This window comes from Gossypium hirsutum, chromosome A10, assembly GCF_007990345.1.
Source record: "Gossypium hirsutum isolate 1008001.06 chromosome A10, Gossypium_hirsutum_v2.1, whole genome shotgun sequence".
NCBI lineage: Eukaryota > Viridiplantae > Streptophyta > Magnoliopsida > Malvales > Malvaceae > Gossypium > Gossypium hirsutum.
Genome location: NC_053433.1, coordinates 11,113,468 through 11,140,261, shown reverse-complemented (window position 1 = coordinate 11,140,261; position 26,794 = coordinate 11,113,468). Strand labels below are relative to the sequence as shown.

Below are 26,794 nucleotides of genomic sequence, written 5' to 3'. Positions count from 1 at the left end.
TCTCTTCTACATTTTTTTCTTGAAATGCACGGATTCCAATTTGTTGTTCTTAAATTTGTTTCTTTGTAACAGATACCTATAGAAAAAAAGATTGATCTAGCAAAAGAAGAAGTTCAAAAGAGCAGCCATGGAAGTGTCCAACAAACTTAATAGACTGCTCTTTTTTGATCAAGCTCGTAAAATTTCTGAAGCCAATTACACTTCCGATCCTAACGACGCTGATGTTTGCTTTCTCATTTCTTGGATCTATTTTATTTATTTTTTTCAATTAAAATGTGTTTTTGGCTAGTTTTTCTTTCATCCTTTTGTTGGCAGAACTTGACCAGATGGGCAGAATCTTTACTTGAATTGTCTCAGTGTCAATGTCCTCAAGATTCCCTGAAAATGATTCAAGGTTCTCATATATATATATATATATTCATAATTTTTTAAATTAATTAAAGCATCAATTGAATTGCCTGTACTTTTTTGCTATTGAGAATTGAATTTAGGTTTTTTTTATATATTAATTATTATTTTTTAAATTAGATGCTATTGTGAAGTTAGAGCAGGCATTGTCTATTAACCCAAGAAAGCATGAAACTTTATGGTGTTTGGGAAATGCTCAGACTTCTTTAGTATTTCTAACTAAAACGGAGGATGAAGCGAGGCCCTATTTTAAACAAGCTGCTAAATACTTCCTGCAAGCAGTTGATGAGGTAATTTACAATTTGCGATAGGTTTGGATGTGTCTATTTATACATGCTTGTTATTGCTTGATGCTCTTTGTTTGACAAGGAAAATTTGTTAATGTGTATTTTTCGGATCCGACCAATGAAGTTTACCTTAAATCACTCGAAATATCTTCTAAGGTACTTTGGTCTCATTATTTTATATTGGTTTATTCTTAGGTAATGCTTATCATTTATGTGATCTATGTTACACATGTCTATCCCCATCACACATGTTTGTTTCCATCACATCCACATAACCGTATACTAATAATAATGTATCATTACATGGGTTTCATCAAAGGCCTCCGTTCAATACACTCCTAAAGACAAAGGAAAAAATAGGCTCTCTCTTTTTCTATCTGTCTCTCTTTAACCAAGCTCCCTTGAGACCCCTTTCAATCTCTCTTCTTTTTCTTAGACTTTTTCATCAGAATTAAAACCTATAGTTAGTGGGTTTTTGCCTTACTCAAAGGTGAACTACTATCCAAACCACCAATTCCTTTCCTCTTCCCTTGTTAGTCTTACCGGTTCACAATTAGTAAATTTGAATAGCTTATTACAACATACTATTTTTAGTTGTGAAAGTTTAAACTGGACGTTGTTTGATTTTGATGGGAGTTTTTTATTCATCTTATTAGTATTTGGTGTATTTGCAATGGGTTGTTTCTGAGAATTCAAATATGTGTTGTTTTTTATTTCCTTGCATGTTAAGGTTAGTAGAGGATATGTTGTGTAACACCCCCTCACCTAACCCGATCGTTGGGTCTGAGTTATGGAGTGTCACATTCGTTGTCAGAGCAACTATAGTTAAATACACAGTAAATAATCATTCACACATGCAATTAAGTGTCAACCACATTCAATTCATGTTAAACAATCAATTCTTAAGTCTTAATCGAGCTTACGAAAGCTCTTTTGTCAACCCGAGCACAAATTAGAACCAAGTTGTAAATATTTTTAAAAAGTGTGAATTGAAGTCACAACTTAAACAAGTTCTCGCCACGATGTGGCCATTATAGCATGTCATGTCAAGATGATAAGTCTAAGCTCGTCATGACATCATTCACTGTAACGCAACGTTGTAACATCAAAAGTTCGAGGTCATGATGTGACTCATGTTTTTGGTTAAAATGCACAATTTAGTACCTATTTCATAGTTTCCAACTACAACCATTCAACATGTTCAATAAATCACAACTTTTACTTCATTCAAAGCTTACCAAACCATGTTAAACAAGCATAAGTATTCAATTCAACCTCTTAACAAGCATTCAACCTCTTAACAAGCATTCAACACTTATTCATCAACTAAACTCAAAAAATTTAAATGACATTATGATATAACAATTAACCATTCAAATACTAACTCTTACTTATACTATATTACAATGAATCATGCCATTTTACTTCAATTGTATACATTTAGACACATTATGTACATCTATGGCTTATCTTAAGAACTAGTCACATTTCTTAACCATGACAATCAAATATACCATTTTCAACTTGGCACTAAAATTAGTTCTTTTACTTATCTTATCTTATCACATAAACATACCAAGTTAAAATAGGTTCATAAGACAACTTCCAAAAAGCATAAAACATGACCAAGACATGCATTAACCAAAATCACATGTTATGATCAACAATCAAAATCATAATATACCAAATCCATAATCATTTTGAACTCATCAAGACTTTTATTGATTAAGAATTTACACCAATAATTATCTACTTGCCACAACCCTAGATTCAAAATGATCTCATAGCTACCAATTTGATGATACTGTGAGTTTCGAGACGATCTGACTTAATGAGTTCTGCAATGTGACAGTTTACAAGGAAAAATGAAAACAAACAAGGTAAACATATTAAATTCTTAGTAAGTTCATATGTATAATTCAAGAATTACCTTATCTTTTTATCTAGATACTATAAGTTACCATAACTTGACATTACTTACTAGACATGATAAATCAAAACATAAACAGGGTGAAAATTATCTTATAATCAAACCATATGATACCATAATTAATTATAATGTCAATTCATGCCATTTTGTGTAACTAATTTCAAATTCATTCCATCAAGGGATAATATAATCAAATACATGTCGAAGACATTATTCCAATACATTGTTCATGCTGAATTCAACATTTTTCTTTTGAACAACAAATTCATTTCATCCCATTTCAAATTCTCATTTTCAACTTAATTGTTTCGTCTGATGAACTCTAGTAAACGATCCTAGATAGATAGTTACCTACACCACACTAGTTGCTCATTCGAGCTGAACCTATCCAGGCTAAACCTTTATAACAACACATTAAGTTACTCGTTCGAGCTAAACCTGTGTCGTATATATATTAGAATTTGAAATAAATGTTGGACCTCGATAACATATGTAATCAATCCCGTACAAGTGCACACAAGACTCTATTGGCATGTCAATCATATTCTAACCTTTACTAAGTTCATACGAGTATCTATTACATATAAACATCACTTTTCAATTTAGTTCAATTCTTACCTTTTATACCAATCCACAACCGATTTATTCACAACCAAACACACATATATTTATATAAATCAAATACATAACAACCTAAGTAAGTAAATACTATATGAACTTACCTGGTCAAAACACCAAACAAGTTAATTTCGACTAATCAACAATTTTGACTTTTCCTCAGTTTCCTTTTATTTGATCCAATTCTTGAACTATACAATTATTCTATACAATCCATCAATATCAAATATTTACACATTATGCCATGAAATGTATGAACCTATATAATCTCATTTTTCGATATCTCTAAATTTTTACATTTTATTCAATTTAGTCCCTAAATTTGAAATGACCAAAACTTTCAATTTTGAGCCTTGGTTTAAAATTGACTTCAATTACATTCATTAGGGACCTTATATTCTCTATTTATACCAAAATTTCACAATAAATTTATATTTTATTCATTTTAGTCATTATGGACAAAACTAACAATTAAATGTTACAATCTAGTCCTTTTTCAACAATGACAACTTTGAAAAACTTTAACAGTTTTACAATTTGGTACATAGGCTAACTAAATCAAGCTTTCATTACATCAAAAATATAAAAATTATAAGAAAATAACTCAAAATCAGTTACAAATTAAAGATCAAATGCTTAAAAAATTTGGAAGCTTTCTTTTTTGTCTTCCAATTCTCTTTCCTTCCATCGAAGTTGCTTTTTTTACCATGATTAAAATTTGATTAATTTTAACTAACCTCAATCAACTTACTAATCATGTTTTAATACATAAGTCATCACTATCCACCAACACTTTTTTAAAAGAGAGTTTAATTATCATTTGTGAACCTTTGGCTAATTGCAATTTAAGTTCTTAAGTCTTTGGCAAATTAAATACCTATAACGATTGGATTTTTACAATTTAGTCCTAACACCCAAATTAACTATTGATTCAACAAAACTACCAGACCAAACTTTAATATACTTTTATACCTACTCTGTAAATCTTCATATTTAATATTTATAAACTTGATTTAAGGAAGTGGGATTCTGAAACTATCTTTTCCAATACTATTAAAAAGCGGGATATTACATGTTGCTTCCTTGAAGTACATGTGACCAACATGTTTTTAGACATGGGTAAGAGGAAATTACCTTCCAAAAACTTTTGAATACTTGAAAAATATGAACATAGAGTCATATTTGACAACTCACATATGAATCTGAGTAAGATACTGTAGCGATTTCATGTAGTGATTGCTGCCAGTGGTTGGTTTTACTCCCCAATGCTGTGAAATTGATGTGTATGAATGTAGCTAGGTATTGTCATTTTATCACAGAATAATGACGATTTAGATTTTGTTTTTCATCTCTTACAAACTGCTTAAAGTCAGAATTAATAAAGTTAAAGAATTGTTGTAATAGAAGCATTCCAAAGGCATACATCCATAATAAAGATAAAGAAATAAAAAAAAGAAAGGGATATAATTTCTACATTGGCTGGTAAAGTCAATACGTTAAAGATTTCACTCTTAAAGCCAAGAGTCTAGGGAGAGGTGTCAAGTTCAAACTGACCTATATTGTTTGTTCCATGTAATCCTCTCTACCTTTTGTTCATCTAGATGTTATCAAGTATTGTTTATCTTTTCCTCAGGCTCCTAAATTACATCGTGAAATCCTTAAGCATGGTTTAGATCAACAAATAGTTGGGGTTGGACCTTCAACTGCTACTTCTTCTAGTTCAGCAAAGGTAATCCTCATAATCATGTTTCTCTTTATCTTATATGCTCATTCACTTCCTATCTTCTTTTCCTATTACTGTGGCTTATGTTCTCATGCGCTGCATAATTAATTCCCATTTTTTTGCGCTATCTACATTGGCATTTGGAATTGTAAATTATAAAATGTTAGTTTTCATTTCCTCGTTGTTTTCTATTGATCTACATTTAAACTTGTTCACGGCTTCAGTGAAACAACATAAAGTGTTTGATGCATTGCAGATTTACGGTGGTTATTTAAAGGACATGCATTAACGCATCCATGCATAACATGCACCATGTGTAATCCCCTAATAGAGGATCCAACTTATGGTTTCTCTGTTGTATTATTTGTATCATGGATTTGTTGGTCAAAGCGGTGAATTTTATATAGCTTAGTTTGATGGTGTCAAAAACCACAAGCTTGTATATTTTTTTTTAGAGATTTGAGCACAAGGAAAGAGTTATAGTAAGAGGAAATTTACCACTTAAGCAAATGTTAATCAACAAATCATATGATTTAAGTAGGTTAGAAGAAAAGTGCTTTGGGATTTATTGTCTTTGCCTTCTTTCAGGATGCTAAAAAAGGTAAGAAAAGCTATAATCTCAAATATGACATAGTTGGATGGATAGTCCTTGCTATTGGCATTGTTGTTTGGGTCGGGTTTGCCAAATCTCAAATGCCACCACCCCCACCACCATCGGGATAAGTTGAGGGATACTTTGCAATGTCCTTATATGTCAACTCCACATGCCTGTGAGGGGAGATTAAAAAAGGTTTCAAAACTTTTGAGTTGGGATAATGGGAGAATAATTGAAATTTATATGGTTATCTTAGTTATTACTTTCTTTTGCCTTGTTGATAAAATAAGTAAAAGAAAAACATAGTTATTTTTTGCATGAAACTGTTACTTTTTCTCCAAAGGCACAGTTGAGTTTACAACTTCAGTGTTAGTTCTCTTATTACAAATTCTCATGGTAGCTTAGATTAGTCTCCTGGATTTGTTGTAAGTTAGAGATTATAGTAATGTTTAAATATCTATTTGGTACTTGGTATCGGTTAATGTTTTGTACCTTGTATTTTAGCTTGGATGATACTGGTATTCAATTAAGGTTAAAAAATAAAATATATCAAACAAATTTTATTAAGGGTTATTAGCAGGTATTAAAATTTGTTTCGTATGCGTATGCGTGTTAAATTAAAAATTTAGAACAAATATGTGTGTTTAGAAATAACATACAAAAAATAATGAAACGTGTGATTTGAATAACAATAAATGAAATATGTATAATATTAAAATGAAAAATATATATTAAATTGCGAGTAAAATGAGATTTAAACAGTAAATACATCACATTAAGAATACTAAATGTACTACAATTATTTATTGTGGTGTTGTCATCAATCCTAAGTTTGTGTCAAGTTAATTTGTGACACCAGTTTAATCAATAATATTATTAATGTTGATACAAGTATTTAACAATGGGGAGAATGTGGTGGGTGACTTGAAGGATTCACCCCTAACAAGCGGAGAGTTAAAGGTTGAAGGAGGAAAGAAAGAAGGATATTGTTGGTAGGACACTTAGGTTCTTCTTGGAGAGGAAATGATCCATTGTCTTTTATACTCTGGTGTATATATAGGATGATACCCCTTTTCTAGTAATGCCATGTAATTGACAACATGAAAGGTAGGCCTACCCAAATGGTGGGCTAGGTGTCAGGGTTGTTACAGGTTGTTGCCATGTGCAGTACTATGTGGTTTTGCTCTGATATTTTTCTCGTTGAGGTTGTCCGAGGTTATTATGCCTTAATGGTCACCATAGAGGGTTCATAGCGGGTGGTCTCCATGATAGTCTTAAAATGGTTTAAGTAGGATTCATTGAGGTTGGTTGCAGATGGTTTTGGATGGAAGGAGACCACAAAAGGGTGTCTATGAAAGGTTGCTCAAGAGCCACGTCCATCAAAGGGTCGTTGCCAAGTGGTCCCATATTCTGCCACGTGTTATTGCTAGAGTAGGTGTATAATAATTAATACCATAAATCCTATCACGCGCGTATGAGTGAAAATTACGTACTTAGAACATAGATGTGTGTTTAAAAATAATATATGATAAATGATGAAAGTACGACTTGAAACTAATTAATAATAACACATAAAATATGTACGATATTAAAATAAAAAAATACATGAAATTGTGAGTAAAATGAATTTTAACACGTAAATACATCAGCAGATCAATAATCACGTAAAACTTTCTCATTTAACATATACTTCAGTATATCATAATTTCATATCATAATGTACTAACAATTCATTTTGTCATTCAATACCATTTTCAATACTTATTCATTTTGGCTCCTATTAACCAATGATAGACATTAGGTTGAATACTCGAACCTGTATAACGAATCAGTCCACAACCCTTTGAGAATTGAGACTTTTTTATTCTGCCACACCAGGTTGCCCGAAAACAATTGCTTTTAGTATTGGTTTATTCTACCATCCCAGGTTGCCCGACAACACTGACTAATAAATCACCATATTGGTGACCCTATGACATAGCAACTCTATTTGAATTACGTCTAACATCGTTTAACAGGATTTTATCACAAATAATCATCATCACAATGCATATCGTCACAATTAAGCATCAAGATCCAATATCTATCATCAAACATATATATATCTTTCTAAGTCAAACATATATAACATAATTTGATTAAACGTTATATCAAATTCATCATCTCAAGCATTAAGGTGAGCTAAGGTTGCTTTGATATATATTACGAGTGTAACACCCCCTACCCGTATCTGTCGCCGGAATAGAGTACGAGGCATTACCGAGAAGCACGAAACACTTACAGATAATTTAAATACATTTTCATAACAATTTGTTTCGATTTCATACTATTTCATATTTAAGCTTTATTCACTAAAGTATTTGAAATATCATCTTTATGCAAATAGCACACATGAGGTACATAATTCTATAATTATGAATGAACACATTTATCAAACATATTCCATGTTTTTATATATATATCATAGTTTCATATTTCCATGTATCAATTACCATCACTTCCTCGTATTTCAGACAAATACGTGTAACAATTCATAAATATGCAATTCATTAACTCTTCCTACCAATTATGATTTAAATTGCTAAATCACTTATTGAGCCCAATTTCAATGTTCACTAACATTTATCATATAAATTTTGATGTACATATTCATCAATAAATTCCATGTATAAATATCATCATCTTATATTTCCACATACATTTGCTTTCCACGTTTATGAATTCAAATAGCATATACAATACATACCAATGTATTTCAAGTACGTTTTCATGATATTTCATTTCGAACTCAGATTATTTCATACTAGAAGATTTCTCATTAACTCATTTGGAGTACCAATTCATACGGATAATACACTCAAGGCGTAGAAATATATAATCACAAATGAATTCATCCACCAACCAAGTTTTATGCTCATGTCTCATCAACTCGTATTTCCTTATGTCACATAATTCCATGTAATACTTACCAAACTTCTTCAAATTAGTGAACATCTTACGGAATTGAGTACTTCGTTTTTTTTCGATGCTATAGTTCAACTATGGTCTTACACATCTTTACACAATAATGCCATAGCCCAGCTATGGTCTTACACGTAATCACATATCTCACTCATATACCTTCTTACCATAAAAATTTCATAATTTTTGGTTGGGCCAATTAATACAGTTTATTCATTGAAGTCTCCCCTGTTCTGCTGTCTGACAGTTCCGACACTTCTTCACTAAAAATTAATTATCTTCTTGTACAGGATTCGAATGATGTCCTCGTTTGTTTCTATTGCAAATAGACTCATTCAGGGTTCTAAACATATAAATTTAAGCCCCTAATTATTTTTATCCAATTTTTATGATTTTCCAAAGTCAGAACAGGGGAACTCGAAATCATTCTGACCTTGTCTCACAAAAGTTATTGTATCTGATGATTTACAATTCCATTGCTTACATAATTTATTTTATAAGAAACTAGATTCAATAAGCTTTAATTTCATATTTTATTGATCCTCTAATTCGATTTATATAATTTTTAGTGATTTTTCAAAGTTAGACTACTGCTGCTCTCTAAAACAGTTTTAGTGCAAAATGTTTATTTCCATTTTGCCCCAAATTTCACAATTCATACAATTCAGTCCTTGCTCAATTAACCCCTCAATTAAGATAATTTTCTCAATTAACACTTTTTCTAGACATTATAAGTTATTTCATAATTTTTGAAATTCAGAATTTCCATATGAAACTTTAACTTCAAACTCTTTTACAATTAGGTCCCAAACATTCACTTTCTATTCAATTCTTTCAATAAAATCAGCATATAAATAATTTAAAGCTCTAATTCCATGCCAAATCATCATATACTTCCAGAACATATTCATAACAACTTTCAATTTCTTTCATAGAATCAAAAACTAATGAATTCAACAAGTGGACCTAGTTGTAAAAGTCACAAAAACATAAAAATTTCAAGGAGAAAGCAAGAATTAAACTTACATGAAGCTAGAGTATGAAAACCAGCTTGAACCCTCCTCCATGGCTGTGTTTCAGCTGATGAATATGAAGAGAAATGAAGAGAATTCTAGATATTCCAATTTAGTCCCATTTTTATTTAGCCAATTTTGGCAATTTTCCAATTTTGCCCTTATTTCATCCATTTCTTGATTTTTCTCAGCTATTGCCGCCCAAAATATCTCCTTTAGGACTATTTTCACTTTAGGTCCTTCCTCATTTGACAATTGAGCTATTTAATCCTTCCAGCAACTTTTACACCCTTTTCAATTTAGTCCTTTTTATTTAATTAACCACTCAAACGTAAAAATTTTCTGACTAAATTTTAATACTACCTCACCAACACTCCATAAATATTTCTAAAAATATTTATGGCTCGATTTATGAAGTTGAGGTCTCGATACCTCATTCTCGACCCAATTTACCTAATTAATTCTTTTAAATCACCAAATTCACTAATTCAAAAATGCTTTTATATTCGCATTTGACTAATAGGTATTAATTTATTAAATTTTTAACTCACCCGTCGGATTTAGTGATCTCAAATCTCTATTCCCGATACCATTGAAAATTAGGCTGTTACAACTCTCCACCCCTTTAGGGATTTTCGTCCCCGAAAATCTTATCAGAAAAGAGGTTAAGGTTTCAGCATAAATCCTCCATCCTGTAATGTTGCCTAAGAACCTTACACTGTACTCGATTACTTTAAATTTTCTGAATGTCATTATACAATATTAATTAAGTAATCATCACTCGCAAAGTAAACAAAACTTCATTACTCAGAGCATACATATCTATGTTTACTCTTCTCAAAGGTTAATCGATAGCTACTCACAATCTTTCAACAACTCAAATCATCATCACTGTCTTGAATTCAAATTTTTCTGTAATATTCGACACTTTAAACTCATGGAATCAAGAATTTTTTTATTTTTTTTATTTTCCGGACTATCCGTCTATTTACCCATGAATACATAAAATTCATTCCCAAACTTGAGGATCGATTTACATACATATATCTCAATTTACCTTCTAACTGAATAACTTGTTCTGATTAAAACATCTAATTCCATCTTAACTGTCAAACAATATTAACCTTTCAAAACAATTTCCTCTTCAAGTTGTTAGAACAACTCAAACACATAATCTTTCACAATTTCCGTAATATGCTAGTCAAAAAGCTTTACTAACGGCATTAGTTCAAACAAAACACCATATCTCGATTTATCTCATTGACCTTAATCAATATTACCTAATAAAAGGAAATTAATATAAAAATTTAGCTTGAATAGTCACAATCCACACTTTGTCGATGCCAATCTTCTTAAGAAAACTCGAAGAATTCCTGATAACACATTCTTTAGATATCATACCTGGATAAGTTGATTGTCCTCTTCTTTAACTGTGGCATCACTTAATTTGAATGATTTTCCAAACAGTCTATCATCTCTTCCAGAACCATTTTTACTTGCTAAACCATTTTAATCTCTCACTACATTATTAATTATTCCACTTTTTGAACTCTTTTGTTTCACACTTGTGAACTTATTCAATATAAATTTCATAAACTTTATTATATAATACCATAATGATAGGGGGTGAAGATTGTAAAGCCTAGACTTTTAGCTCTCATATATATATATACATCTAACATATCATTTATCAACAACATAACATCACATAAATACCAAACATCATAGGCGTGCTCATCACAAGATAAACTTTTATTTCATTTCATACATCATCACATCCATATCATGAACTCTTTTTCATACCTTTCCAAGTTTCAACTCATCATAAACACATTCTTACTCAGACACATTAGTGTCACTTTCAACACTTTCTGAAATAACTCGATTGAAAAGTATTTATGTCTATAAGTAAAATAAAAATTCAGATTATACACATCACTTTATCACAGATTTATACGGCATGTATCTCTAAGCACTTTACACATCTCATTTGATCCGAGAATCGGCTAAACCGAAGCTCTGATACCAATAAATGTAACACCCCCTACCCGTATCTGTCACCGGAATAGAGTAATTACCGAGAAGCACGAAACACTTACAGATAATTTAAATACATTTTCATAACAATTTGTTTCGATTTCATACTATTTCATATTTAAGCTTTGTTCACTAAAGTATTTGAAATATCATCTTTATGCAAATAGCACACATGAGGTACATAATTCTATAATTATGAATGAACACATTTATCAAACATATTCCATGTTTTTATATATATCATAGTTTCATATTTCCATGTATCAATTACCATCACTTCCTCGTATTTCAGACAAATACGTGTAACAATTCATAAATATGCAATTCATTAACTCTTCCTACCAATTACGATTTAAATTGCCAAATCACTTATTGAGCCCAATTTCAATGTTCACTAAAATTTATCATATAAATTTTGATGTACGTATTCATCAATAAATTCCATGTACAAATATCATCATCTTATATTTCCACATACATTTGCTTTCCACGTTTATGAATTCAAATAGCATATACAATACATACCAATGTATTTCAAGTACGTTTTCATGATATTTCATTTCGAACTCAGATTATTTCATACTAGAAGATTTCTCATTAACTCATTTGGAGTACCAATTCATACGGATAATACACTCAAGGCGTAGAAATATATAATCACAAATGAATTCATCCATCAACCAAGTTTTATGCTCATGTCTCATCAACTCGTATTTCCTTATGTCACATAATTCCATGTAATACTTACCAAACTTTTTCAAATTAGTGAACATCTTACGGAATTGAGTACTTCGTTTTTTTTTTGATGCTATAGTTCAACTATGGTCTTACACATCTTTACACAATGATGCCATAGCCCAGTTATGGTCTTACACGTAATCACATATCTCACTGATGTCATATCCCGAATATGGTCTTATACAGTAGCATATATCACACCGATGCCATATCCCAGATATGGTCTTATATAGAAATCACTTGTCACTTGTCACTTGTAGCCAAAGCTACCACTATTCACTGATCAGGTAGCTGGTGCTACCATTTTTCACTGATCAGGTAGCCGGAGCTACCACTTTTCACTGATCAGGTAGCCAAAGCTACCACTTTTCACTGATTAGGTAGCAGAAGCTACCACTTTTCACTGATCAGGTAGCTGAAACTACCACTTTTCACTGATCAGGTAGCTGAAGCTACCATTTTTCAGTTGTCATTTGCCATTGATCAGATAAGTGTAGCCGAAGCTATCACTTATCACTTTCACTTGTCCTTAATCAGATAAGTGTAGCCGAAGTTATTACTAATCACTTTCATTTGTCCTTGATCAGATAAGTGTAGCCGAAGCTATCACTTATCACTTGTTTCCATGGTCCAACCATGGTCTTTTCCTTCAATTCATCTTGTCACTGAACTGAAATGCTCAATTTGATCATTTATTCAATTTTCATGCTTTTACATTATTCACGATTTTATCATCAATACATATGAAATAACTCATCATAAAATTCATAAAATTAACAAATAATCACTAAAATTTAGCCATATAAACTCACAATTTCAATTTTTGTATTATAACGATAATCATAATTTCATAATAAATATTCCAAATAAAACATTATATCATTTCTAATCCAACACTCATCGATTATAACCGGGCATGTGATCAATTTATACACGAGTCATTTATATATATGTATATTTTTCCTCCTCCTCTCCATCCACATCCTTCGTATAAACAACACACTTGTAAGTAACATTATCCATAATTTTCATTATCTACTTATGTGAATATTCAAGCTACCCATCTGTGTCATAGTCACTAAATTATTTTTATCTTGAGCTATAGAACTCCAAATTAAGATCCGATAATTTTATCTGAAACTAGACTCATATACCTTCTTACCATAAAAATTTCATAATTTTTGGTTGGGCCAATTAATACAGTTTATTCATTGAAGTCTCCCCTGTTCTGCTGTCTGACAGTTCCGACCCTTCTTCACTAAAAATTAATTATCTTCTTGTACAGGATTCAAATGATGTCTTCGTTTGTTTCTATTGAAAATAGACTCATTTAGGATTCTAAACATATAAATTTAAGCCCCTAATTATTTTTATCCAATTTTTTATGATTTTCCAAATTCAGAACAGGGGAACTCGAAATCATTCTGACATTGTCTCACAAAAGTTATTGTATCTGATGATTTACAATTCCATTGCTTACATAATTTCTTTTATAAGAAACTAGACTTAATAAGATTTAATTTCATATTTTATTCATCCTCTAATTCGATTTATATAATTTTTAGTGATTTTTCAAAGTTAGACTACTGCTGCTGTCTAAAACAGTTTTAGTGCAAAATGTTTATTTCCATTTTGCCCCAAATTTCACAATTCATACAATTCAGTCCTTGCTTAATTAAACCCTCAATTAAGATAATTTTCTCAATTAACACTTTTTCTAGACATTATAAGTTATTTCATAATTTTTGAAATTCAGAATTTCCATATGAAACTTTAACTTCAAACTCTTTTACAATTAGGTCCCAAACATTCACTTTCTATTCAATTCTTTCAATAAAATCAGCATATAAATAATTTAAAGCTCTAATTCCATGCCAAATCATCATATACTTCCAGAACATATTCATAACAACTTTCAATTTCTTTCATAGAATCAAAAACTAATGAATTCAACAAGTGGACCTAGTTGTAAAAGTCACAAAAACATAAAAATTTCAAGGAGAAAGCAAGAATTAAACTTACATGAAGCTAGAGTATGAAAACCAGCTTGAACCCTCCTCCATGGCTGTTTTTCAGCTGATGAATATGAAGAGAAATGAAGAGAATTCTAGATATTCCAATTTAGTCCCATTTTTATTTAGCCAATTTTGACAATTTTCCAATTTTGCCCTTATTTCATCCATTTCCTGATTTTTCTCAGCTATTGCCGCCCAAAATATCTCCTTTAGGACTATTTTCACTTTAGGTCCTTCCTCATTTGACAATTGAGCTATTTAATCCTTCTAACAACTTTTACACCCTTTTCAATTTAGTCCTTTTTATTTAATTAACCACTCAAACGTAAAAATTTTCTGACTAAATTTTAATGCTACCTCACCAACACTCCATAAATATTTCTAAAAATATTTATGGCTCGATTTATGAAGTTGAGGTCTCGATACCTCATTCTCGACCCAATTTACCTAATTAATTCTTTTAAATCACCAAATTCACTAATTCAAAAATACTTTTATATTCGCATTTGACTCATAGGTATTAATTTATTAAATTTTTAACTCACCCGTCGGATTTATTGATCTCAAATCTCTATTCCCGATACCACTGAAAATTAGGCTGTTACAACGAGGTTCATAATACTAACTAACTAGGTAATACAATTAGAAATTAAAATTGAATTATAGAAGCAAAAGTAAAAAACGACTATTTATCAATAATTTTGGCTTTCCTTTTTGTCTTGAGATGATTTTATGTTGTCTTTAGCTATGAAATTAAACTCGAATACAAAAACTCACTAATTACACTATTCAGACATGATTTATGATAATTTAAATATGAATGCATTTATTACAATTTAGTCCTTCGAACTCCTAATGCCCGAAACACTCGTAACTTTCAAATTTTTTATTGAGTCAAGAACTGATTCCATATTTGTTTACTAGGGACTTCTAGCTTTCATTCCATGACAACATTTTCTAACAATTTTCACTTTATTCAATTGGGTTCCTAACAATCCATAATTAAATCTAGTCATTTAATCCAATTAAAGCTTAATTCTATGTTTCCTACCATATTCTTAACATATTCTTTTCAATTATTATTTTAAAACATGCATGGATATTAAATACTTAATATTTATGTTGTCTAAAATTTCCAACAATAGAACTCAATTAAAATTTCATAAATTTTAAAATCCAAAGTATGGGTTACCATTATCTAACCTTTTTTTTTCTTATAAAAAATCTAAAAAAAAAATTAAAAGAAAAGCTTACCAAATTTTCATGTATAGCTCACGGCAAAGGTTGGACGTCTGAAGCAATATTTCTTTCTTTGTCTAGCCGAATGAAGAAGAAGATGTAAAATGATTTCATCTTTTATCTTTCCTGTTTTCATTTAATAATTTAAAATCCAGTGGTCATAATTTATTTTGGTAATGGTTAATGGTGTAGATCAATTCCATCCACTAACTCCATTTAATTAAATTTCAAGAACTTGGATATTCACCTAAGGACTTGATTATAATTTAATTACTAGCTAATGTGATTTCTCAATCTCATATTCACCTCATAACTCTCTCCATTCATCCTTTTAGCTATCTTGACTTTTCATATTCTGTCCCGAAACTGATTTTTTCAACACCGAAAAAATCAGGTCGTCATAAAAAAATAAGGTCAAACAAAAATGCTTTGGAGCAAGCAAATTGAACAAAAGTCCATAAATTAGAGAACTCGACAATTGCAAATGGTGATACAGACATAGAACAAAGAAAAACTTCAAAAATTGTAACACAAAAAGTGATATATAGAGTCTTCTTGCAAACTGCTGCTCATCATTGCTCTTACTCCCAGGCGCAGTCAGTTTAGTCCGGCATTTATTGTGAATATTCTAGATGCCTCCAAGCAACCTTTCAAGCCCATCAAGGGCTGTACCACTCGTGACGCACATCCCGATCGTTCTACCTCCCGAGCAAGAATGTAACCTAGGGAGACAATTTTTAAGCCACCACGTCCCGAGCATGCCTGAAGATAGTTTTCCACCTCCGGTCTATCGGGATGTACTAAAATGTTGAACCTTTCATAATTAACTACCTAATCAAAACTAGACTCAATATCTCTTAAATTTAGATTAGAGGTATTCATAGATCGAATTAAGTCTAACAAAAATTTTAAATTTATTTGTTAGACTCTGAACAAAAAGTACAGTTAATATTTTGTCCAAATTTAACCTGTATAAAAATACTAAAACTCAATTTAAACCCAACTAGCCCACATTATTTTTTATATAAAATTTTTAAAAATATAATATATAAAATACTAATAATAATAAAAATATAATATATCAATAAATTTTTTTTGTGTACTTATCGTTCTCTACATTTTTTTATAAAAAATTTCTATTAAGTGATTTTTATTATAAATTATCAAACGTACAATTAAAAATATTAATTTTGAAAAAAAATTCGAATCACTTATGATTAAATCTTAAAACTGTGCATGATATGATAAGAATCTATTTGATTTTACATCAATTCAAAATTTTTTTATCGGCATAACTACATTTAACGAAAAATTAAAATTATAATAAAAAAAAGGGAAAAAGGAAAGAGACAGGCTTAACACGTGCTAAACCATGTAAAACGTGCGAGATGACATGACTTTAACAAAAGCAACACATGTGAACCATCCCCCATCCCACTTGTCTGTAAATTTTGAAATTTCACCTACTTTTTGCCAACTCGTTTGTTTCAAACTCCAAAAAGAAAGAATTAAAACCAAATCAAATTCTTGAACGGCGCCAATATTATTTCCCGCCAAGCTTCAAAATAGAAATATTTTCATAACAAAAAGCTTCCCTTGTACGCTCGACCGTTATCCACTCCATCAAAATTTCAAATTTATTGTCAACTCCCAATCAAAATACGCCACACGTACACATATTTACTTGAAATACCTTAATTCTCCCTTCTCCACGATTTATTCCCGGCAAGCTTCTTCCAAAAATATTTTCAAAATCCCGCGCTACTTTTCGCCTATTAATACCCTTTCTCTCTTTACCCAAATTATTCATCAGAAAATCATTTTTCAAGAACCCTAGTTTCCGAAATTACCTTTCCAAAATGCCTTCAATTCCAGAAGAGCCACTGCTGGCCGCGAACCCAGACCGATTCTGTATGTTCCCGATCCAATACCCAGAAGTATGGGAAATGTACAAGAAAGCCGAAGCGTCGTTTTGGACCGCAGAGGAAGTCGATCTGTCTTCCGATCTTCGTCACTGGGAAGCTCTCACCGCTGACGAGCACCACTTCATTAGTCACGTTCTCGCCTTTTTTGCCGCCTCCGATGGCATAGTCCTTGAGAACCTTGCTGTTCGGTTCATGAAAGAGGTCCAAATCTCCGAGGCGCGTGCTTTTTATGGTTTCCAAATCGCTATCGAAAATATCCACTCCGAGATGTACAGTCTCCTTCTCGAGACTTACATAAAAGATTCCGATGAAAAGAACCGTCTTTTCCGCGCCATCGAGACGGTGCCGTGTGTGGCTAAAAAAGCCGAGTGGGCTATGAAATGGATCGACGGCGGAGAAACTTTCGCCGAACGGTTAATCGCTTTTGCTTGCGTAGAGGGGATCTTTTTCTCCGGAAGTTTCTGTGCCATATTTTGGTTAAAAAAGAGGGGGTTAATGCCCGGATTAACTTTCTCAAACGAGTTAATCTCACGAGATGAAGGTCTCCACTGTGATTTCGCTTGCTTGCTGTACTCTCTCCTCCGGTCAAAGCTGAGTGAAGAACGCGTGAGAGGGATAGTAAGGGACGCGGTGGACATAGAGAGGGAGTTCGTATGCGATGCTCTGCCCTGCGCGTTGGTTGGGATGAACGGCGAGTTAATGAGTCAGTACATCGAGTTCGTAGCGGATAGGTTGTTGGGAGCGTTAGGGTACGGAAAGATGTACAACGTGGTCAACCCATTTGATTGGATGGAACTGATATCGTTGCAAGGGAAAACCAATTTCTTCGAGAAAAGAGTTGGAGAGTATCAAAAGGCGGCGGTCATGTCGAGTTTGAATGGTAATGGTGGCACCCATGAGTTCAAGATGGATGAAGACTTTTAGGGTTTAGTCTAGTTTAGTTTATTTGTTCGGTTTTGGCTTTTGTATTGTATTTTTTTACTTTCTAATGTCTCTCTCTCCATAAATTTATAAAATAGGTTATATAAACTTCTACTACCGTCTAATTGTTCAACTTTTCTTTTTAATGAATATCCATTTTATACATATAATTTTAAAGTAGGGCAATTTGAAATATTTCTACACTACTTTTTTTCCTTATTTGAAGAAAATAAGACAAAAATGAGTAGACATTGTTTCATAGCCCTATAATTCATTCAATTTAGATTTATTGTTGAATGAATTGCATTGTTGATATCGATTAGCTACAATTAGTTTTGTACTGTATAAATTGGTTAGAATTTCCTGCTTCGAGGGAACTACATTGATCCTCTTTTAACCTCGACTCTGTGTCATGTTTTCAAGTGTGGTTCAGTTATTCAAAGTAATTATATGTATGTTGGAAGATTACATGTGATGGCAATGTATCCAAATTTAAGAATTGAAAGGCATAATTGCAAAAAAAAACCTCAACCTTTGGGGGCATTTGGATATATGCCCCTAACCTTTTTATTTTTTGAAATTGACCCTTCACGTAGCATATTTTTTAGATATCAACCTAGTTGAAAAAATAACCATCAGCTGATCGTTAGTCAATAGCCTGTAAAAAAAATTGACCTAAGTGGCGTTCCAGTTGACTAATGATGTGGCAGGCATTAAAATAAATAAGCTAATTTACCCTATATTTATTGTTTCTTAAAAAAATTAATAATTACTAAAGAAATGGATAAATATCTTCATCCTCTTCAATCTTCTTCTCTAAAACAGAAAAAACCCTAGTTGCCTTTTCCCTCTGTTGATGCCATTGCTCACTGGCATCTTCTCCGACCAAGAAGCATTCAATGACGTCCATGATTCCATCTCCGAAATTTGATCTTTTCCTTTTGAGTTAAAAAAAAATGGGTGAAAGAAAAACCTAGAAAATCAAAGAATTTTTTGGGTTTCTATCCCCTTCTTCTACCCTAGCTCTTTGATTTCCCCTTGCAAAGGCCATTCTCACCTCTCCAACTCTCATAAAATTTTCTTTTCATCCATCAGTACCCACAATCATACTTCTATTTTTTCTTGTTTTCATACATTGGTTAGAGATGAAGACAAGAATAACGACCTTGGGCCTGGCTTTACTTTAGATTTGCAGATGATATTAGTAAACCCATTGCTAATCTTACCTTACCAACCACTTTTTTCTGGGTTTGTTCAAAAGGGTTTTCTGATTTGAGATCTGTTTTTTTTTTCAAGTAAAATAATAAATCACCAGCAAAGAGACATCTAAAATACACTCGATGCAACCCACATTATAGCCATTGCAAACCATTGTCTGTTGGGTTTTCCAGACAATATTGATCTCAAACTTGAAAATTATGTTTCTGCAAATGAGATGAAGACGATGGAGCAGTTTTCATGGATGAGATGGAGATTGACGAATTTAAAACCCATTAATAGTCATATTAATGTCTGCTGTAGCGACGTAAAAATTTCTCTTTAGGTTGCTAATTGAGGCGATTATTTGAAAATTTAAAAATCGACTTTCGATTTTATTAAAAAAAGGAGTCGCCACCGATCTTTTTTCTAGGTGTGACCGGACACCTAATAAACATCCTTTTTTAGAAAAAACTTATTCTTGCACAAAAATGAATGCCAAATTTAAGTCTACGTCAAAAGACAAAGTAACGTTGGGTTCGGGAGTCGGTTACACGCGAGGAAGGTATTAGCACCCTCGCGACGCCCAAAATTGGTATCTTATTAAACACGTGTTGTCTTGATTTTCAAAAATACGAATTCAATTTGACATTTAAGTGTGATCCGATTGAAGGAAATGAGAAGTTGTAAGTTTTTGATTTTTTAGAAGAATATCCCGTTTTTAACGCGAGCCGACTAACTTCACCCAACATAGTGATGAAATCAATGACTTAATGTTAAAATCGGTACATTGCCTTATTCTTAAAATTAAAATGTAAAAAGTTTCTAAAATGATAGTAAAAAAAAATCTAGGAATATTATTGTAAAAAATGTGAATAGTGATGTGAATAATATAAAATATTAAAAAATATTAGAATAATAATAATTAATATTGACAAATAAAAAAATAAAATAGAAATAAAAAGGTGTACATAATATATATATTAGAAATAACAATGATGTTTAAAAATAATACTATAAATAATACTACATAAATATGTACATATATAAAAAATAAATACGTGATAATATTAAAAATATGTACATAATATAGTATAAAAAATACATACATAATATAATTAAAATATATACATAAGATAACATGTAAAAATATATATATAAATAATATAGTATTAAAGATATATACATAAAATAGTATAATATATATATACGTAATATAGAATTTAGAATATACCTAATATATTAAAAGAATATATATATAATATAAGATTAAGAAATATAATAATAACAAAAAAAAGAGAGAGGGAGAGAGTGGGTGATTTCCGGCCACAAGGCCGGCCACCGGACCGCCGCCGGCGGCCATCGGCGCCACCGTACACGGCAGCCAAACCTCAAAAAAAACTTTTTCGATAAAAATGGATAAGCTTCCTCCTTTTATTTTTATTTTCGGATAAAAGAAACAAAATAAGATTGAAAGAAAAAATGATAAACAAACAAAGAACTTAAAACGAGAATAGACGAAGAAACCTCTTTTACTTTGATCTTTGATTAATCTCCAAAAAAACTACTCTCTCCAAAAACTAGCCTTTACAATAACTCTTCTCCTTGATTATTCTCAAAAAACCTCTCAAAAATCCTTTACAATAACTTTCTCCCCCAAAACTTCTTCCTTCCCTAAATACAAAATATGAGAAGGCTTATATAGCCATTTACAAAATATTTTTTATTGTTTATGTCTTCATTTGTAGGTACAAGTGGTAGTGGAGCAAGTGTGGCTAGTGGAGTAAGTAGTGAAGCAAGTGTGGCTAGTGGAGTTGGTGGTGGCAAAGGCTAGGATTTAGTTGAGAAAACTTTAAATTGTGGGCTAGGATTTTTTATTTTGATTTGGGCTTAGAGTTTGAGCCATTGAGGTTTTGATGTAAATTGGATTTTGGGTAGTTAAGATTTTGGGTTTTGGGTTTAATTTTGGTAGGTTAGGTAAGACTAAATTGAGTTTTGATGTAAATAGGTTAAAATTGACCTACAACATCTGCCACGTCATTAGTCAACTAGAACACCACATAGTACAATTTTTTGACCTGCTGTTGACTAACGGTCAGCTGACAATTACCATTTTAACTGAGTTGATACCTTAAAAATCCATTACGTGATGGGTCGATTTTAGAAAATAATAAAGTTAGGGGCATATATCCAAAAGCCCCCAAAGGTTGAGGGCTTTTTTTGCAATTATGCTGAATTGAAACATAACTTTAGCTTGCCTACCAACAATTTATTCAATTTCTCTGGTTTCATTTTATTATTTTCTATATCTACTGTCTTTGTTGTAGCAGACAGGAAATTGGAAACTATAAAACAAACATAAATATTATAAAAGTAATTTTTTCCATCGATTGCTTCATCGAGTTGAAAAAAATAAAACAAAATTTTGAAGTAACTTTCGTCCCTTATCTTATATTTTCAATTTGAAATGATTGCAGAAAATGATCAAATTCTCCTGTTTTTTTTTCCTTTCCTAACAAGAACAAGCCAAATTTATTTTCTTTTCAACTTTCAACTCTACACTCTCCTTCCCTCCTCTTTCTACTTTTCTGTTCAACCAATCACACCTTCAGTTGCCTACATTCTCAAGAGGATAATATCCGCATTTTACAAGTGTCTTAACAATGAAATAAAATAGGAAGATCTTTTTGCTTTCTGACAATCCATCAATATATCCAAGAAATGAGGTCAGTATGATTGTGTTTATTTCAACAAGTTTCTATTACAATGCTAAAACAAAAATAATCTCAAACATATTGAATATAAAGAAAACTAGAAATTTCCATGTCTAAGTTTGAATTAGTTCATGAAATCAGATGATGTACCTCTCAGTCAATTGCATCCAGTTCTAACTTCTATCTTTTGCCTACAGTCTGAAACTTGGTACTGATTCTCATGCTTCCTGCGAGCCAGCCAGCCCCATGGATAATTAAACATGACAAAAGATGAAATAAGGCGAAATATAAACCAATGTACAATAGTTCATAGATGAGGGTGCTTGTGAATTATGTTAGTTGTATTCAGAGTAGTGAAAATTAATGCCTACATTTTCTTAAGCTGCCATTTTTAGGATGCCATTCAGCTATATATATGATTCAAAATCAACCTCATCCAACATACTCCGAACCTAACCTCACATAATCCATTAATTTGAAATGCAACTTGATCATTTAATCTTTACAATGGGAACACAAAAACCTATGAAGCCTATGTTGCCTCAAACTCTTAATTTTTCTGAGATTCCCTATGTACGACATCCGAGTCCGACATGGATACAGGAATAAGATCCTAAATACATGAAAATTTAGGGAAAAAGTTGAATAATATACCCATGTCAAACAGATATTCTATCCGACGCATATCAAAGTCCAGGAACATAGAACGAAACAATTGCGTTAATCAGTTCAGTTCAATATCCCTCTAAGAAGACAAAAAACACCCACAAAGAGAAGATTAAGCAATAAAACAGTTACATTCCAATTTCTACACAATAATAGCCCCTGAAATGACAAACAAGGATTCATCAATAAAATAATAATTCCGATTTAGCAAACTAATTCAATTTCCCGGATCTTCACCAGTAAAAATCAACAATTTTCATTCTCTTAGAGGAACCAAAAACTAGATTTTCAGAAATTCAGAGATTTAGATTTTCAGTGCTTCAATTTTTTTTTAAATCAAATAAATTCAGATCAATATTACACCAGCAACAGATAGAAAACAATAAATACAATAAACCAACAAAGTAAAATGGAAAATAAAATATAAATGTTTAGGAATAGAGCCGCACCTAACCAGATCCAACAATAATGTTGTTAATGGGGATAAAGATGAGCTTGACGAAAAACCCTACGAATCCCATAACCACGAATCCGATCGCTGTACGAAACGCCACCTTCGTAAATTCTAAAAAGATAAAAGAAAAAAAAACGGATCTTTTAATCAGAATTCTGATAAATCAACAAAATCAAATATAATAGGAAAAGAAGAGAGAAATAAGTAACCTTTTCGATCGGGCTTGTGGCATCTCTTGACAAGACGAACACTATCCTTAGCGAACTCTCTTAGCGGATCGAAAACTGAATCAATTGCGTCCATTTTTCCCTTTCCTGGTTTTGCTTTGGTCTTTGGAGGAAATTTACTATTCTTGTTAAGATCTGTGGATCTATTATATAAGGACTAAGCAAGCTGATATCCACAGACAAAATTTGACAATTTGTTATCTGGAATCAATTACTCTTTTCTTTTCACAAGGGTAAACTACACAATTAGTCACCCAATTTTCCTCTGTTTTCATTTTAGTCCCAATTATTTTTTTCAAATTTAGCATGCTGTTAGATTTTTATTTTGTTTCCTTTGAGTTAGATAGTTTTCTAGTTTTAATCACGCGCTGTTAATTTGACTAACCACAATGTTATTATACACTTATTTTAGTTATCCAATTTTAGTAAGTTTTTATCACTTATTTCTTTATTTTATCATTCTAAATTTTTTATTTTTCATCTTTTAAAAATAATTTTATTTTTTAGTAAAAAAGATAACATAAAAATTATATTTTTAAGGAAAAAAAACTTTCATTTTCACAAGAAAAACCATTTTTATTTTTAATTTCATTTAATTTTTTTAGAATTAGCTTTAGGGTATGTTTATTCACTGTAATGGAATAGGACTGTAATGGAATAGAGCTGTAATGGAATAGAATTGTAATCAATAATTCAACTGTTTGGTTGAATGAAATGGAATATAACTGTAATAGTATTCGTGTGTTTGTAATAGTATTCTTATGTTTGGTTGAATGGAATGATGTTGTAATAGCATAAGGAAAAAACTAAAATGACTAGAATACCCTTAGCAGAATTTTTTTAAGTAGATGATTATTGTTATTGTTATTAAATTTTAATAAGATTCTTTTTAAAAATAATTTAATAAAAATAATAAATAATTTATCTATATTTTAACATAATTATTATTAAATATAATTTAATAAAATAATATATAATTTAATAAAATTCTTAATATAATTATTATTATACGAATTAAAAATTCATAATATATAATACTATAAAAATAATATATAATCTACTTTATCATTTTTAAACTGCAATACATATTTAATGTGCTAAAATATCATTACTGAAACAAATAATTTAATTATTCTATAATAAAAAATAAAATATTAAAAGTAATAAATAACTTGAGAATTATATTTCACATCCAAACATAATATTCATATAATAACAAAAAGTTACATGATTTTATTAGTTTATATATCATAATCTATATATTATAAAATTTTACAACTTCAAAAAATTACAACATTGTAATGACATTCTATCATGTCATTATAGCATCCAAAAATTACAAACACAAAAGGTTACGAAAATATCATCAACACAACCATGATTTTTAATGGTCAGCAAGAAATCTTCTGATCCATTCCAATCGCACAGAAAAAGGTAAACTAAAGAAAATGAGCATTTGCGTTGGATGATTTGGAATTTTGCTCAATGCGAGATAGCGCTCATGCTCAGTTAAACCTTTTACTTCATGTACAAGCCCAATATTGCCCGGGCCCATAAACAAATAAAATATAACAGCCCAACAAATAATTTTACAAGTCCAAACCCAATAGGCCTAAAACTAAACCCTAACCCAGCTAATCTTAAAAATTTTCAGCAAGCCCCAAGCCTCCAGCCGCTCCCCTTTCTTCAGCCACCGCTTCCACCATTGGCCTTCTCACGCATGCCGCCTCGACCACCACGCCCCTGACCGTCGCCTCTTCCACGCGTCGCATGGCACCTGCAACAGAAACAAATACAAGGGCAAGAGAAAGCATGCGAATAATGGGAAAAAAAATAAACAAAGGAACAAAAAACAAAAAAATATAGAATGAATGTTTGGTAGATCGGCTTTAAAAAGCCCGAATCTATCATTTGTGTAAGGGGGGTCTTTTTTTTCTTTTTCTTGAAAAAAAAGGAGATTGAAACGCATGTTAAGCAATAAAAAAAAACAATATACAAGTAAAAAGGTTGAGATCAATTTCTTGTTTTCGTTTTCTACTGTTTCCTAGTCTTTTTGTTATTTCATTTTATATTTGATATTATTGTTTCTTATTTTCATTTTTTAAATCTGTTAAACAAAATAAATAAAAAAGGAAAAAAAAAAGTACCTTTCCGTCGTTGGAGCCCCCTTTCTCCGGCGTGCATATCGGGCCAAGGGACGCCTTTTGTTCTCATCATTCCCGAGCCATGAGCCACGATGCGTGGAGGCGCGTGGGACGCCGATGAGGCCCTTGAGTTGGCCAAGCAAAGGAAATAGAAAGGGTAAGGGAGAGAGCAAAAAGCTCTCTGATTGTTTTTTTAAAAAAAGGGTGCAGAAATGAGTTTTAAAAAAAATCTGGTTTACATAAACTTGTTTAAACGGCACCGTTTGGGTAAAAGGGGTAGGGTTTGTGCATTCCAGCCTAAAGTGGGTAATTTGCGCGACCAACCCTCCTCATTTGTGATACTGTTCATTCAGACCCTGTTTATCCCTTTTTTTTTTACTTTTTAAACATTTTGCCTAGGAATTTTGTACCAGTTGCATTTTAGTCCGTATTGAAGCACCGTGTTTTGGGGATTTGGGTTATTTATGGTTTTAATCCTTATATGTTTTCGTACTTTTTATTGTGGTCCTTAATGATGTTTTGTAGTTTTATTTGCTTGTAAATTATCCTTTTCACTTTATTTTCGTTTCAATCAGGTCCGTTTAAGTTTTTTTTATTTATTTCACTTTAATTGATTCTTTTTAAACTTATTATTTGTTTTAATATATATTGTTAGAATCACTATTATGATTTATTCTTGAATATATATTTATATTTATATTTACTTTTAAATTTATTTATATATAATGAATTTCTTTTTAAGATCCTATTTCACTGCACATTTTTTGTTTTTTTAAATATTCTCATTTCTTATTATTTTATATATGTGTTATTTATATTAAATGCTTCATTTTATTTTATATTGTTGTTAATAAACCTCTTTTCCAATTACTTTGTGTAACTATTGACTTCGTATTATATAAATTGTTATTCATATATATCCTTTTTTAGATTTTTATGTGGCCATATTCATAAATTATGTTATAATTTTTTTTATATGTAT

The 26,794-nt window shown here is 31.2% G+C and overlaps 4 protein-coding genes across 4 annotated transcripts; 2 read left to right on the top strand and 2 right to left on the bottom strand.

The window, feature by feature from the left end:
• Positions 1-44: 44 nt before the first annotated feature.
• LOC107895704 (mitochondrial import receptor subunit TOM20) lies at positions 45-6,017 on the top strand. The gene is made up of 6 exons (XM_016820938.2): positions 45-223; positions 316-394; positions 529-697; positions 803-851; positions 4,877-4,972; positions 5,555-6,017. Exons 1-6 carry the CDS (start codon positions 128-130, stop codon positions 5,687-5,689), a joined length of 624 nt encoding a protein of 207 aa, XP_016676427.1. The 5' UTR covers positions 45-127; the 3' UTR covers positions 5,690-6,017.
• An 11,127-nt stretch (positions 6,018-17,144) lies between these two features.
• Positions 17,145-18,527, top strand: LOC107897287 (ribonucleoside-diphosphate reductase small chain). The gene has a single exon (XM_041078720.1). It carries the CDS (start codon positions 17,424-17,426, stop codon positions 18,411-18,413), a length of 990 nt encoding a protein of 329 aa, XP_040934654.1. The 5' UTR covers positions 17,145-17,423; the 3' UTR covers positions 18,414-18,527.
• A 3,793-nt stretch (positions 18,528-22,320) lies between these two features.
• Positions 22,321-23,844, bottom strand: LOC107897288 (protein transport protein Sec61 subunit gamma). The gene is made up of 3 exons (XM_016822681.2): positions 23,651-23,844; positions 23,437-23,552; positions 22,321-22,548 (listed from the first exon to the last, which is right to left on the bottom strand). Exons 1-2 carry the CDS (start codon positions 23,742-23,744, stop codon positions 23,437-23,439), a joined length of 210 nt encoding a protein of 69 aa, XP_016678170.1. The 5' UTR covers positions 23,745-23,844; the 3' UTR covers positions 22,321-22,548.
• Positions 23,845-25,046: 1,202 nt separating this feature from the next.
• Positions 25,047-26,161, bottom strand: LOC107895705 (uncharacterized). The gene is made up of 3 exons (XM_041078484.1): positions 26,137-26,161; positions 25,816-26,056; positions 25,047-25,445 (listed from the first exon to the last, which is right to left on the bottom strand). Exons 1-3 carry the CDS (start codon positions 26,159-26,161, stop codon positions 25,355-25,357), a joined length of 357 nt encoding a protein of 118 aa, XP_040934418.1. The 3' UTR covers positions 25,047-25,354.
• Between the last annotated feature and the right edge of the window lie 633 nt (positions 26,162-26,794).

Excerpts from the sequence above, each read along its gene's own strand:
- LOC107897287 (XM_041078720.1), top strand. The coding sequence starts at position 17,424 with ATGCCTTCAATTCCAGAAGAGCCACTGCTGGCCGCGAACCCAGACCGA.
- LOC107897288 (XM_016822681.2), bottom strand. The coding sequence starts at position 23,744 with ATGGACGCAATTGATTCAGTTTTCGATCCGCTAAGAGAGTTCGCTAAG. Across the intron at positions 23,553-23,650 it reads CCACAAGCCCGATCGAAAAG|AATTTACGAAGGTGGCGTTT; the intron begins GTTACTTATTTC and ends TTATCTTTTTAG.
- LOC107895704 (XM_016820938.2), top strand. The coding sequence starts at position 128 with ATGGAAGTGTCCAACAAACTTAATAGACTGCTCTTTTTTGATCAAGCT. Across the intron at positions 395-528 it reads TTCCCTGAAAATGATTCAAG|ATGCTATTGTGAAGTTAGAG; the intron begins GTTCTCATATAT and ends TTTTTAAATTAG. Across the intron at positions 4,973-5,554 it reads CTTCTTCTAGTTCAGCAAAG|GATGCTAAAAAAGGTAAGAA; the intron begins GTAATCCTCATA and ends GCCTTCTTTCAG.
- LOC107895705 (XM_041078484.1), bottom strand. The coding sequence starts at position 26,161 with ATGAACAGTATCACAAATGAGGAGG. Across the intron at positions 26,057-26,136 it reads CAGTATCACAAATGAGGAGG|TTTATGTAAACCAGATTTTT; the intron begins GTTGGTCGCGCA and ends CGTTTAAACAAG. Across the intron at positions 25,446-25,815 it reads GGGGCTCCAACGACGGAAAG|GTGCCATGCGACGCGTGGAA; the intron begins GTACTTTTTTTT and ends TTTCTGTTGCAG.